Genomic DNA, 12,814 nt, shown 5'->3' on the forward strand with positions numbered 1-12,814 from the left:
GCAAGATATCCAGGGGGAGATGTAAAGCAGGCCATTGGAAATTCATTTCTGCAGCTTGATTTGAGAGCCCTTTGCATAAAAGTGGTAGTCAAAATGAAGGGAGGGGCTGGTTGGCAAAATAGAGAGTGTGTCTATAGCGATTCCTTTCTTCAGTGCACACAGAAATAAACTTTGCTCTGCAAAACCAGATAAAAATATGTAAGCTCTTCACTTGATTTATACCCCCTCCCTCAAAAGACCCTACAAGCTGGCTGGCTTCAGGCAATGAAATCCTCGCTGTCTCAAAATGTGGACAGCTCCTTAAAGTTCTTTACTAAGGCATTATGATTTGCACAGATAGTGATGCTCATATGTTCAAAGATGACTCCTTTTCACCAAGAGATCTATAGTAAATGGTCTTCCTCCTTAATTCAGGTTAGCCACACATAAGGCTTCCCTTCCACAGATGTCTTAAAAGAACAATTCCTTTCAAAAGCAGAATGAGAGAATATGAAAATCTAATTAATATATGTGACAGTAAGACGCCTCTGCATAGACTTCTCTTATATCTGCCACGACTAGAGCAGTTGTTAAATAAAACTTGAAATAAAAAGGAAATGAATCTAATGTGAACCTTAGGGAAACATCTCAGCAAGCTGGCTGAATCTTTGCACTACTTTCATGGGATGGCTGGGGACCAGGGGATGGAAAAGGTTAAAAGCCAGTGGGTTGTTTCAGCTGAAGGTACACGGTAGAAACAAACGCAACTGGAAGTGGTGGTGAGAGCTCTGTTTCTTCTCCAAGTTTCGGTCCTCAGCTCACACAACGGAAGACAGCTGCCGGGCGACCCAGGGCCTATGCCGGTGGCCTCAGGCCAAGCGCCTAGGAGCACGCGAGGGAGCGAAGTGGTGGGGTGTAGGGGCTAAATTAAGGACCCCGTTTCACTTAAGAGTAAAGCTTTGTCAGACCTCTTATTGGGAGGGTGATAAGGCTTTTGCATTTGCCTATCCACCCATCCATCCTTTGTCTCAACGTCAAGGCCTGTGCCGGGTCAAGGCTTTATCGCACGCAACCACACAGGACTAGAGGGGGGACTTGACGCAGGAGTAAGATGTGGAGGGAGGACCTCCGGATCCCCACCACCGCGCGAGGCCCCTTCGCAGGAGGGGCGGGCGGCACTGGAGCGACAGTACCACGGTGCCGGCAGCCCCTCCCCCAATCCCCAGGACAAGGAACGCGTCGGCGTTCCACGTTCTCCCCGACCCTCTGGCCGCGAGGGCCCAGACCCCGGACGGCCCGAGAGGCCCCGGCAGGTGCCAACGAGCCCGGGCCGTCTCTCAGGCCGCGGCCCGCTCCGCGGTCGCCGGGAGCCCGCCTCGGTTAGCCGGGCCTCGGAGGCTGTGGGCGCCGGGACTCGCCGGCTCACTCCGTGCCCCAGCCGCTTCAGGCGGCGGCCCCGGAGCGGCCGCCCCTCCCCCCGCACCGGTGGCCTGGAGCCCGGCGCGAGGCGCGCGGCGGCCCTTCTCGGATGCTGATTGGCCGGAGCTGCAGGGGGCGGGGCGGTGGGTGTGAAGGGGGCGGGCCTAAGCCGCTCGGCACTCGGGTTTTTCTCCGCTTCTGCGAGCTCCCTCATTGCATCATCTTCAGCCAGTGGCCGCAGTGAGAGGCTGGGCTCGGGGCGATCCACTCGGGCTGGGGCTCTAGTTCGGTCTCCCGCGTCTGTCCTGGTCCTTCCCGCACCTGCTCCAGCGCCAAGGCTGGGGACCCCAGCAGGCCGACTCCGAGAACCCGCTAGGCACAGCTAGCGGACCTCGCCTGCTCCACGGGATCCATTCATTGAGAGCCGAGTCTTTTCCCGGAGCCCGAGTCCCCCGCCTCCTCCAGCTCGAAGCCACGGACAAAGCGCCATGGAGAAAAGCAGCGAGACCAACGGCTACCTAGACAGCGCCCAGGAGGGGCCTGCAGCGGGGCCTGGCGAGCCCGGAACCACTGCTAGACGCGCGGGGCGCTGCGCCGGCTTCCTGCGGCGCCACGGGCTTGTGCTGCTCACGGTGTCCGGGGTGGTGGCGGGTGCCGGCCTGGGCGCGGCGTTGCGTGGACTCCAGCTGAATCGCACACAGGTCACTTACCTGGCCTTTCCGGGCGAGATGCTGCTCCGTATGCTGCGTATGATCATCCTGCCGCTGGTGGTCTGCAGCCTGGTGTCGGGCGCCGCCTCCCTCGACGCCAGCTCTCTCGGGCGCTTGGGCGGCATCGCCATCGCCTACTTCGGCCTCACCACGCTAGGAGCCTCAGCTCTCGCGGTTGCTTTGGCTTTCATCATCAAACCTGGATCTGGCTCGCAGACCCTTCAGTCCAGCGACCTGGGTCTGGAGGATTCGGGGCCCCCACCGGTCCCCAAAGAGACAGTGGACTCCTTCCTTGACCTGACCAGGTAATGTCCCCGCGACCTCCACCCCACCTTCCTGAGCCTCAGTGGGAGACGCCGGCTCATTAATGCACTCTAGTTCATATGCCCCCGTATTCATTCTTAATTGGCTGCTGGTGGCCTTTAACAGTTTTAAATGTCAAAATAACGTCTACAGACTTTGAGTGTTGACCACACCTGTGCAAATGTCAGCCGGGTCGCACCGGACATTTTCAAGGACCAGGGCTCCATCTTTCAGCAAGACCAGTCCTACCGTTAGGTGGGAGTGTGCTAGAGAGAGGCAGAGGTCTCACTTGTACTTCGCTCATACTCTTTGGCTGCCCTCTCTAGGGAAAAACATTCCAACCACGCCCCTATGTTCTCACCTAATTTTCTCCCCAGGTAGTGCAAAGAAGCTTCCGAGAGCACTGGTTAAATTTTGCCTGTTGGGCCATTCTCCCCTGTAATCTATGGCATCTGTTTCAGCCCTTTGGCTGGGAAGAAGCTGGCAGTTTTTTGAAGGGTTGTCAGTGGACCCAAGAATAACAAGGCTGGAGTGAGTTGTTCAGGGCTCATTGCCCAGAAACATGTCTCTCCGGGGGAGCTTGGGATAGGTTGCTCGCCACCTGCATAGTCAGGACCACTGTAGAGTATTGTGAGTTTCAAGGGGCTTTATTTGTGGGAAGATGTGAATTCTAGAGAGGGAGGAGGAAGAAGCATCTTCAGTTAACTTTGCTGCTTCGGGGGACTCTAAAGTTGCATTTCATCCTTAGAAATGTAGTTTTTGTGGATTCGCCAAAGCCTCAGCTTCTTTTGGTTTCTCCATTAGCCCAGAGTTCACAGATGGGAAAACTTCAACCTAGAGGCATTTACTGATGTGGCCAGGTTCAGTTGAGTGGGGAGAGCTTGGCTGGCTCCCTCTCTGGGTTTTCAATAATTCTGGAATCAGAGTCTTGGACATATGTTTTGTCTTGAGTCACTGAAGCAAAGCTCCTCATTGCTGAGGCTGTGAAAAAGAGCAAACACTGGGCAAAGTGACTTGACTTCCTGCTGTTTCCATTTCTCCTTCTGGAAAATGTGATGACTGCCACTTAAGAGAGAGGAGGGAGGAGGGTTCAGGATGGGGAACACATGTATACCTGTGGCAGATTCATTTTGATATATGGCAAAACCAATAAAATATTGTAAAGTTAAAAAATAAAATAAAATATAAAAAAAGTTATAACAACAAAAAAAGTCAAAGGCATTTACTTTAGAAAAACAAAACAAAACAAAACCCATAACCTCTCTGATAAGGGGGACCAAAAAGTTCTTACCAAAAAGATAGGTGGAGGTGGCCTATTACAACTTTGATGAGTTATAGCCTTTGTCTAGTGTCTGGTAGCTTATTATGTGGAGTCTTTAGAGATTGTTACGGTTTGAGGACTAACTTTTAGGTGGATACTGAAAAAGTCTACTGAGGTTGAGAGTAGTGGTCGCTTACACTGACCGCCAAGCATCATGGCTTAGCGGTCAGTGTAAGTGCAGACTCTCAGTGGCTCAGGCTGAAAACACAGAAGGACCAGCTGAGCCTTCATCATGGCTTGTTGGAAGTAGGTAGTGTTTCATGTGCCTTTGACTTATTACCTTCAATGTATCAGTGAGGGAGCATGATTGTGGGCTTAAAGGAGTCTTTTTTGCAGGGATCAGTGGCTCAAGGAGTGTAGATGTTCTGGTGTGTTGGTGGTACCCCATAGGGAGACTGGTAGCACTCCTTTGTCTCCAAGAGAGAGGCAATGGCTAAGAAACAGGGTGTAGGGGGAGAAGTGAGGGGTTACCATATTACCACGAGCCCAAGAAGGGACTTATTTCCTGATTGTGGTTTTCTAGTTTTAGATCCGAGTCTCTTCAACTCCTGCTTCTGAAGTGAATGACCCGGCATCATGACTTAGTGGCCAGTATAAGTGTAGACTCTCAGTGACTTGGGCTGAAAACACAGCGAAGGACCAAGACAACCTTTGTCATGGCTTGTTGGAAGTAGGTAGTGTTTCATGATGCTTCTAGAGGCTGACCTTATTTAATCCAGGAGCTCACAGATAAAGGTAGGGTAAGTGGTAGACCCTATTTTACCACTCAGAAAACTGAGGCAGATTAAGTGATTTGCTCAAGGCCACAGAGTGGTTTATCAAAAGAGGGAGAGAAGAGCTATGGGTCTGGTTCCCCTCTGGTTCAGGGCTCTATTTCTCCCACTCTTTCCTTCCCCAAATCAGCACACCATAGTAATGAGGCTATGCTGCTGGTCTAGTCCCATCTCAGAACTGTTTGCCCTGATGCAGATGCTGACCAGAAACCAGGTAGGGTATGACACTAACTTCTTGTAAGCAGAGGAGTCGAGCCCCTTCAGTGAAGGAAAGCGAGTATGTGGGTTGAATCTGACGTTCTCTTTGAGCCCATGTGAGAAGAAACAGAATCCTGAGTCACGTGGAAGTGCTTCCTGAGTCTGGGGACCCTCTGGGTAAATGCTTTAAAATTGCTTCCCTTGGGATTTCCCTGGTCCCTGGTGGTCCATTGGTTAAGACTCCACCTTCCAAAGGGGGTGTGAGTTTGATCCCTGGTCGGGGAACTAAGATCCCATATGCTGCATTGTGTGGCCAAAAAGTAAAATATATATAAATAAATAAAATTACTTCCCTCAAAGAGACCTCACGGATGCTGATTTCATGTGACTCCAGGCATGTTCCCTGGCAAAGGCAGGGTGCAGTCCTTTCTGCCTTGTGGGCGAGTGGCGAAATGAGACTTCAGGCAAACACCTCAATGATCCTGCAGGCCCGCCCCCTGGTAACTGCCTAGAACTTCCACACCTGGAAGGAGTGGAAAAAGCCTCAGGTGATTTAGTGCAGCTGTGTCCAAGGCTTTGCTCAAGTCCATGATCTTTCTGGATGGTGGAGGTGCCCCAAACTCCCACTGGATCTCTCTGCCATGATTTCTAATTTATTTTTTCAAGATGGAACTTCAAGTCAGAAAGAAATGAAGTTAACAGATACTGATTGAGCCTTTTGGAAAATTCAGAATGCCATTGCCAAGTGTTGTGATTTCCCAACACAAGGATTAGAAATAGCACAGCAGACTGGGGCGTGGGGCTGAGGCTAGAGCAGGCCCTTAGAGAGCTGAGAAGTGACAGTAGCTGGCAGGTGGGAAAGTTATGGTTTCCTTCTGAGCGCCATGCTTAGGAACCTGGGAGAATGTCAGAACTCATTACTGGATGTGACCCAGAGTGACTTTTAAGCAGGTCTTCAGGGACCCAATCATTGTGGAGTTCTTGGTCTCTAACTGCTTACTGATTGTGGGTCCTAGGACATGTCCATAAATGTGCCTTGGCTTCCTCGTCTTTATAATGGCAATCATGAGAACACCTGCCTCTTGAGATTGTGATGAGGGTTGAATGAGTTATGTTTGTAAAGCTCTAAGAATAGGACTGACCCAGTAATGTTTGCTCTTGTTATAAATGGAGCAAGATTATGAGTGATGATGTTTTTCCGGTTCACATGAGTTAATGGGGATGATTCTCTTTTTATGTGTGTGCTAAGTGGCTCAGTCATGTCTGACTCTGTGCAATCCCATGGACTGTAGCTCTCTAAGCTCCTCTGTCCATGAGATTTTCCAGGCAAAGATACTGAAGTAGGTTGCCATTTCCTCCTCCAGGGGATCTTCCCGACCCTGGGATCAAACCTGTGTTTCTTATGTCTCCTGCATTGGCAGGCACTTTCTTTACCACTAGCACCACCTGTGAATCCCGGCTCTCTTTTCATACTCTGAAATCAAGAGTGGGTGGGAAGAAAAGGATGTGTGGAGAGCTCAGGATGACTTGAAGTTAATAGAGCTTTTTGGGTCTATTGGGAACCACATGGAGCCTGGAGAAAAATCCTGGTGAACAGTGGCTATGTTTTGGACTAACAGAATCAACAATGTGGAACATTTGGGAAATGGAGAAAATCAAAACTAAACACAGAAGAGCCTTCCATTCTGAAATGGGGCAGAAATCCTCACATATCATCCCCAACATCTGTTTTCTTTTTCCCCTGCATGACATATGTCTGGTCTCCAAAGTTGACCTCAGGTTTCTTCACCTGTCAGTGGAAGGGATTGAGGTAACCTTCCTCTGAGTGCTAATATTTGTGGTTTTGAAATGGAAAACCAGACACTGATGTGCCAAGGAGGCAGGGGTCTAAGGCACCATCTGCACTGGCAGCCTGGAGAATGGCCCTGGGCCATTGTCTTGCAGAAGTGTACCCATGGCTGCTGTGTGCCTGGTAAAGACAACTGAGATTTTGCCTGTTGCCCAGTTTTCTAGGCTCTATTGCTTTTCTTGCGCTCATTTTCTCAACAGAGGACGGTGCTAGGAGCCTTTCCCCTGCAGGCTTCCTCCCCTGGAAGGAGGCTCTAGGTCCTAGTTTTTTTCCCAAGAACTGGGTGACTATGAGGCCTCTCAGCCTGCAAAGAACGCATTTCTTCAGTAGATGTGAAGAAAACTGTCAGCGACTGAGATCTGAGTCCCTAGATCACAGTCAAGGGAGTGAATAATGAATCTTTTATTTAAATGTTGACCATAGCAGGTTATCTGACCTATGTCTCTCCCTTCTGTAGGCTAGATGAAGACTCCTAGCAAATCAAACATGGATCCAAATTAATGGAGTTTTCTCAGCCTACCTAGTCACTGAAACTGGTAGCTTATAATTTAAAACTAATTTCTTTAGCTTGACACCAGACCTAAAGAACATAAATCCAGGGAGACAGTGTGGATAGTGATGAAGTAGACACTGAGGTCAGCTACCCAAGTTTGAATACAGCTTTACCACCACAGGCTTTCCTAGTGGCTCAGATGGTAAAGAATCGCCTGCAATGTGGGAGACCCGAGTTCGATCCCTGGGTTGGGAAGATCCCCTGGAGAAGGGCATGGCAACCCACTCCAGTGTTCTTGCTGGAGAATCCCATGGACAGAGGAGCGGGCTACAGTCAGAGGGTCTCAAAGAGTCAGACATGACTGAGCAACTGATACTTTCACTACCACTTACTAGCTGTATGGACAGTCATTTAGCCTGTTTGTACCTCAGTTTCCTTATCTGTAAAATGGGGTTAATAATAGTGTAGCTACTACCCAGATTTGTTACAGGGATCGAAAGAGTTAGTATATGAGTGTCTCTCTAATATCCTAGCATGTCCCAACCTCTTGGGGACAGCTGCAGGCTACTTGATAGAGAATGAGTGGTCCTCTTAGCCTTGTTTCCTCCAACACCCCCCACCCTAGGGGCCCGGCATTAGCCTTTCCAGCAGGAATCTAAAACTGAATGTGGGCCTCAAAAAGAGGACAGGTTACTCCCTGACCCCCTACTGTCTCCATAGTGTGGGCCCATCACCCCCAGCTCTCCCTCTGCTCCTGACCTTGTAGGGGGTACCAAGATCTGAAGGTGCACACCCCTGATAGCTAACTCTGTAACAATGAACACTACAGATGATAAATATTTATCAGGTGTACATACAGTGTCATATCCTGTTCTGAAGAGTCTTTGAAATGTGCATAAGTTGGCTAAGGACTGTTTGAAGTTAAATGAAAGGAAATGCTGTTGGAACAAAAAAAAATATACCTAGACAAAAGTAAATTGCTTTACATTCTTCTCATATGGAACAGGGAAATACATACCATCCTTGACAATAGGCTCAGAAGAACAAACAGGACCAGATGTATAAAGGAGGAACATTTGTAAGTTTTCATGGTGTGAGCTGCTCGAGTGTCTTCAGTACCATTCACAGTAGTTCTGCTTTCGCAAGTTTGGCCATGGCTTATACCAGTTTTTCTGTTTGCTTTAAACTATGTGTCCAAATGTTCCTAAAGCACTGGCAAGACTCGTCCATTCATTCTCTCCCAGTTTGATCTGACTTGGGTCTCTGGATGTAGTAATACAGTCTTGGCACTTTTGCAGATGTTTTTGACTTAGACGCACTATGAGAAATACACTTTAGATGATAGCATGCACATATAGACACCCCCACCTCCACATAGACAACCTGAAACACAGGTTCACAAAACCACATTGTAAGTACTGATGCACGCTGTTCTTCTATATTCTGTCTAATGTATTACATCCTTTATAGAGTGCTCCTTAGAGCTGGGAAATACAGCTGGTATTTTATAATTCCAGAACATTTCTCAGAATCAAATAACAGAAAAAAGGACATATTTGAGGATTTGAATAAAATGAAGAGCTCAGTGTTTAGAAGCATACTAGTACCCAGTGAAATTGAGTGTTCTGCAGAGGTGAGCCTGAGGAGCATTTGATCCTTCTGGTTTCCAGACAGTGGATCTTACAACACAAATCTGTACTGGAGTTGTGAGGTCCACAACTCACCAGCCACAAGTAACTATTTAAAGCTAACTAATTTAAATGTAAATAAAATAAATTCAGACTCTAAGTAGCACTCACCATTGTTCAAGTGCTCAGTAGCCACACAACTAGCATATTGGACAGCATAAATGTAGAAAGTCCTGTTGGATGGTGCTGGTCAGTATGGAATGTGAATGGGAGATATAGCGAATTCCTATCTCTGGACACTAAATGAAGGGTTAATTGATCACTCTAAGATCCTGTTCCTCATTTTGAAAGCACCCAAGATTACTCTGTCAATGTGAGGAGCTGGGAAAAGTGCCTGGAGACAGAGCTCTGGGGGAAAAAAACTGCTTGTGTGACGGAGCAGATGATCCATCAATACAGGAGAGCTCAGCAGTAAGAAAAAGCCTGAGTTCACTGCAGCATCTGTGTCTAAAAGCCAAGGAAAGAGGGGAAAGAAGAGTGCAGAGAGAACAAAATCAAAGAACCGACACACCTGATTGTAAGACTTACTACAAAGAAAGCTACAGTGATCAAGACAGTGTGGTGTTGGCAAAAGAACAGACAAATACATCAGTGAAACAGGGTAGAGAGCCCAGAAATCAACCCACCTAAATATGATCAACTGGTTTTTGACAAAAGAGTAAAGGCAGTAGAATGGCACATCTTTTCAGCAAATGGTGTTGGAACACCTGGACATCCACATGCAAAAAAAGTGAATCTAAACACAGCCCTTGTGCCATTCACAAAAATCAGCTCAGAATGGACCACATGTCTAAATGTAAAATGCATAACTATAAAACTCCTGGAAGATAACATAAGATGACCTCTGATATGGCAATGACTTTTTAGATACAACACCAAAGGCAGGATCTATGAAGAGTAGAGAAAAATGTTTTGTCTTACTGCTGCGGCAAGCACAGCAAGTAGGGATTGAAAGTGGTCGACGCACAGTTTGGAAAAAAGAAACTAGGGACAGAATTAAAGTGTTAAAGATGGGACCGGGGGACTCAAGACCTCTTGGGTCAAGAGCCCTGTTCCTTGGAGCCACATCACTTTTATTTAGTGTCTTGGCAAGCAGAGAGTATCTGTTGTGTTACGATGAAGTCAGCCTCCTATGTCCCCAGTCACATCTCCGATTGTATTGATTACTTTAAACTATATTTGTTATTTTCTTGTACAAGGGCTATCACCTAGCTGAAGGTCATAGACCCGCATATGCCTTGGGAAAACATCTTAGTGTGTGCATAAGCAGTGTTCTGAACTTGCACTGACTCAGCATTCCAAAGTTCACACTATGTTTTTCCTTAGCTTAGCAGGGCATGACAATCCCAACTGATCAACCCAATATACTTTTATTTGGGTTATGCTGTATTGCTGTATTTTGCTTTTATTCTTTTCCCATGGTGGTTATCTCATTTAGCCAGAGCAACAGGCGGCTGACTATTAACCCCTGCATCTTAATCCTTCAGCCTCACACCCTTGCCCCTTGGAGGGCAGGTGGGGCAGGGGGCGCTCTTGCTCCTGGCCTGTGGCAACGAGGGGAACTAAAAGAGAATGATTCAGTGGGTTCAACTCATTGCCCCCAGGCATTTCCTCCCAAGAGGTTAATATTTGAGAGCTGAGTTGTGTAATCTAAAAAGTTCAGTCATCCCGTTGAATGTGTGTATGTTTTTTGGTTGTCAGATCTCCTTTGCAGTTAGCACTGTATCTTTTGTCCTAACTTTTTAAGGAATTTTGAGATATGATTTACATACAAAAGATGCACCCACTTCAGGGGTGCAGTTCAATGAGTTTTGACAGATAGATAAACCACTTAATCACTACCATAATCCAAACAGTGAACATTTTTGTCTCCCATGATCCTTCTCAGCAGTTCCCACACTTCATCCCTGGCCCCGGGCAGCTTTGGATAGAAAGTTTTGCTTTCTATCACTATTGATTAGTTTTGCTTTTTCTAGAGTTTCATGGCAATGGAATCACTCAGTATGTACTTTTCTTTGTCTGGCTTCTTTTGCTCAGCACAGTGTTGTTGAGATTCTCCGTGTTGTGTATATTAGTGATTGATTCCTTTTTATTTTCAAGTAGAATTCTTTTGTATGGATTTATCATAATGCTGTTTGTCCATTCATCAGTTAATGGACATTTCCATTTTGAGCAATTATGAATAATACTGTTATTCATATAGCTTATATCTAGGAGTAGAAACGCTGGGTCATATGGTAAGTGTATGTTTAACTTTACAAGAAACTGCCAGAACACATCATGTTCTTCTTAGGAATTTGATTCTTTTGGCTGGAGTTGCCGTTTTGACTCTAGTATTGAATGTACCCCTCTATTCCCATTGGATTTTGTAGACTGTCTGAAAACAGATTGGTCTAGAAGTTGTGAGTTAAGATCCATTCTAGGTGAGGCAGTATTAGGTTATTGCTTTCTAAAGACACCAGGCTGGCCAGATAGTAGGGTTTGAACAAGTGGTCTGTGACCCTTGGAAGAGAGTGTGTTTGAAGGCTATGGGAGAGGCTGTGCTTGCACCGAGTGAGGAAACAGCTCATTTCTGAAGGATGTGAAGTATTTGTGGGAGAAATCATCCCCCATGGAGAAGATAGAGGGCTTCTATCCCAGCTCTCTCCTTAACTTCTCAGTCCTTTTAGGGAGAGAAGCAGGTGGCCAGCTCAGTCTGAGAACTACTGTGGTGGATATAGAATGGACGAAACCTTGGCTCAGGGCCTGTTTTTGCTTCTAACTAGTATAGCAAATGGCAATGAGATACCAAACAAGACTGTTAAAGGTGCTTTGTAATGGAAATCATAGGCAAAAGTAAGTTGCTATTCATCTATACATTAACAAATAACCAATACCAATGCCTAGCCTGTTTCTACTTTCCTTTTAAAATAAGTAATGCTTGTAATAGGAATCAAACTTCAGATCACCATTTTGCAATGGTTAATTCACAGATCACATCTTGTCTGTTTAAATACAGCCATGTACTTTCGGGTATTCTTTAAGTATGTTGAAAGCAATTCAGGTTTCATAGACAAGCAAGTGAGGAAATGCTGAATTGCCGTCTCTAGCTGTTGGCTGTCTTTTGGAAGCCTGAGTGTTCTAACAAAGTCATTTTTGTGTCTTGTTAACCCTGTTGGTGGGTGTATTATCTCTTGTATAATAAGTTACCACCATTTAACAGCTTAAAGTCACACATCTATTATCCCACAGAATCTGTAGTGTCAGGAATCCTAGCATGGCTTAGCTGGGTTTTCTGCTTTAGAGTCTCTTACAAGGCTGCAATCAAAGTGTCAGCCACAGCTGGGGTTTCATCTGAAGGCTAAACTGAGGAAGGATTCCCCTCTGAGGACACACGGTTGTTGGCAGAATTCAGTTCCTTGAGGTTCACACTGGGAGCCTCTGTTCCTAGCTGGCTATTGGCCAGAGACCGTCCTCCGTGTCTTGTCATATGGGTCTTTCTAACATGGTGGCTTGTTTCATCAATATGCAAGCCCAGAAAGCAATAAAGAGTGTCTTCTAGCAAGATAGAACCCACACGTTTATGTAATCATATCACAAGAGTGATAGCCCATTACCCTTACTGGATTTTGTTTGTGCTCATATTCATGCTAAGTCACTTCATTTGTGTCCGACTCTTTGCAACCCATGGACTGTAGCCCACCAGATTCCTCTGTCCTTGGGATTCTCCAGGCAAGAATACTGGAGAGGGTTGCCATGCCTTCCTCCAGGGGATCTTCCCAACGCAGGGACTGAACCCACAACTTGCGTTTCCTACATTTACAGGCGGGTTCTTTACTACTAGTGCCATTCTGTTGACTAGAAGCAAGTCATAGCCCCCACCCCCACACTCCACCATGACACACACACTCAAGGGGAGGATATTACACAAAGTGACTACCAGGATGCCTCTTAGACTCTGCTTGCCAAGCTGGGCTGCAGTCAGATCTGCTGAGCTCTGAAACTGAATACCTGCAAATAGTTGCCTAGAGATTCTAACACTGTGAATAACTCATCCACAGAAGTAAGAATTAATGGATGTTTGGCACAGATTGTAAAGGAT

General features: G+C 46.7%; 1 protein-coding gene across 1 annotated transcript in view; it reads left to right on the forward strand.

Annotated features, from left to right (window-relative positions):
* Positions 1 to 1,563: 1,563 nt before the first annotated feature.
* SLC1A4 (solute carrier family 1 member 4) overlaps positions 1,564 to 12,814 on the forward strand; it is a 30,044-nt gene continuing 18,793 nt past the window's right edge. Inside the window, exon 1 of the mRNA XM_027555636.1 lies at positions 1,564 to 2,413. Coding sequence (XP_027411437.1) covers positions 1,887 to 2,413 — 527 coding nt within the window. The 5' untranslated portion in view covers positions 1,564 to 1,886. The remainder of the gene's footprint in view (positions 2,414 to 12,814) is intronic.

Source organism: Bos indicus x Bos taurus, chromosome 11, assembly GCF_003369695.1.
Source record: "Bos indicus x Bos taurus breed Angus x Brahman F1 hybrid chromosome 11, Bos_hybrid_MaternalHap_v2.0, whole genome shotgun sequence".
In the NCBI taxonomy this organism is placed as follows: Eukaryota; Metazoa; Chordata; class Mammalia; order Artiodactyla; family Bovidae; genus Bos; species Bos indicus x Bos taurus.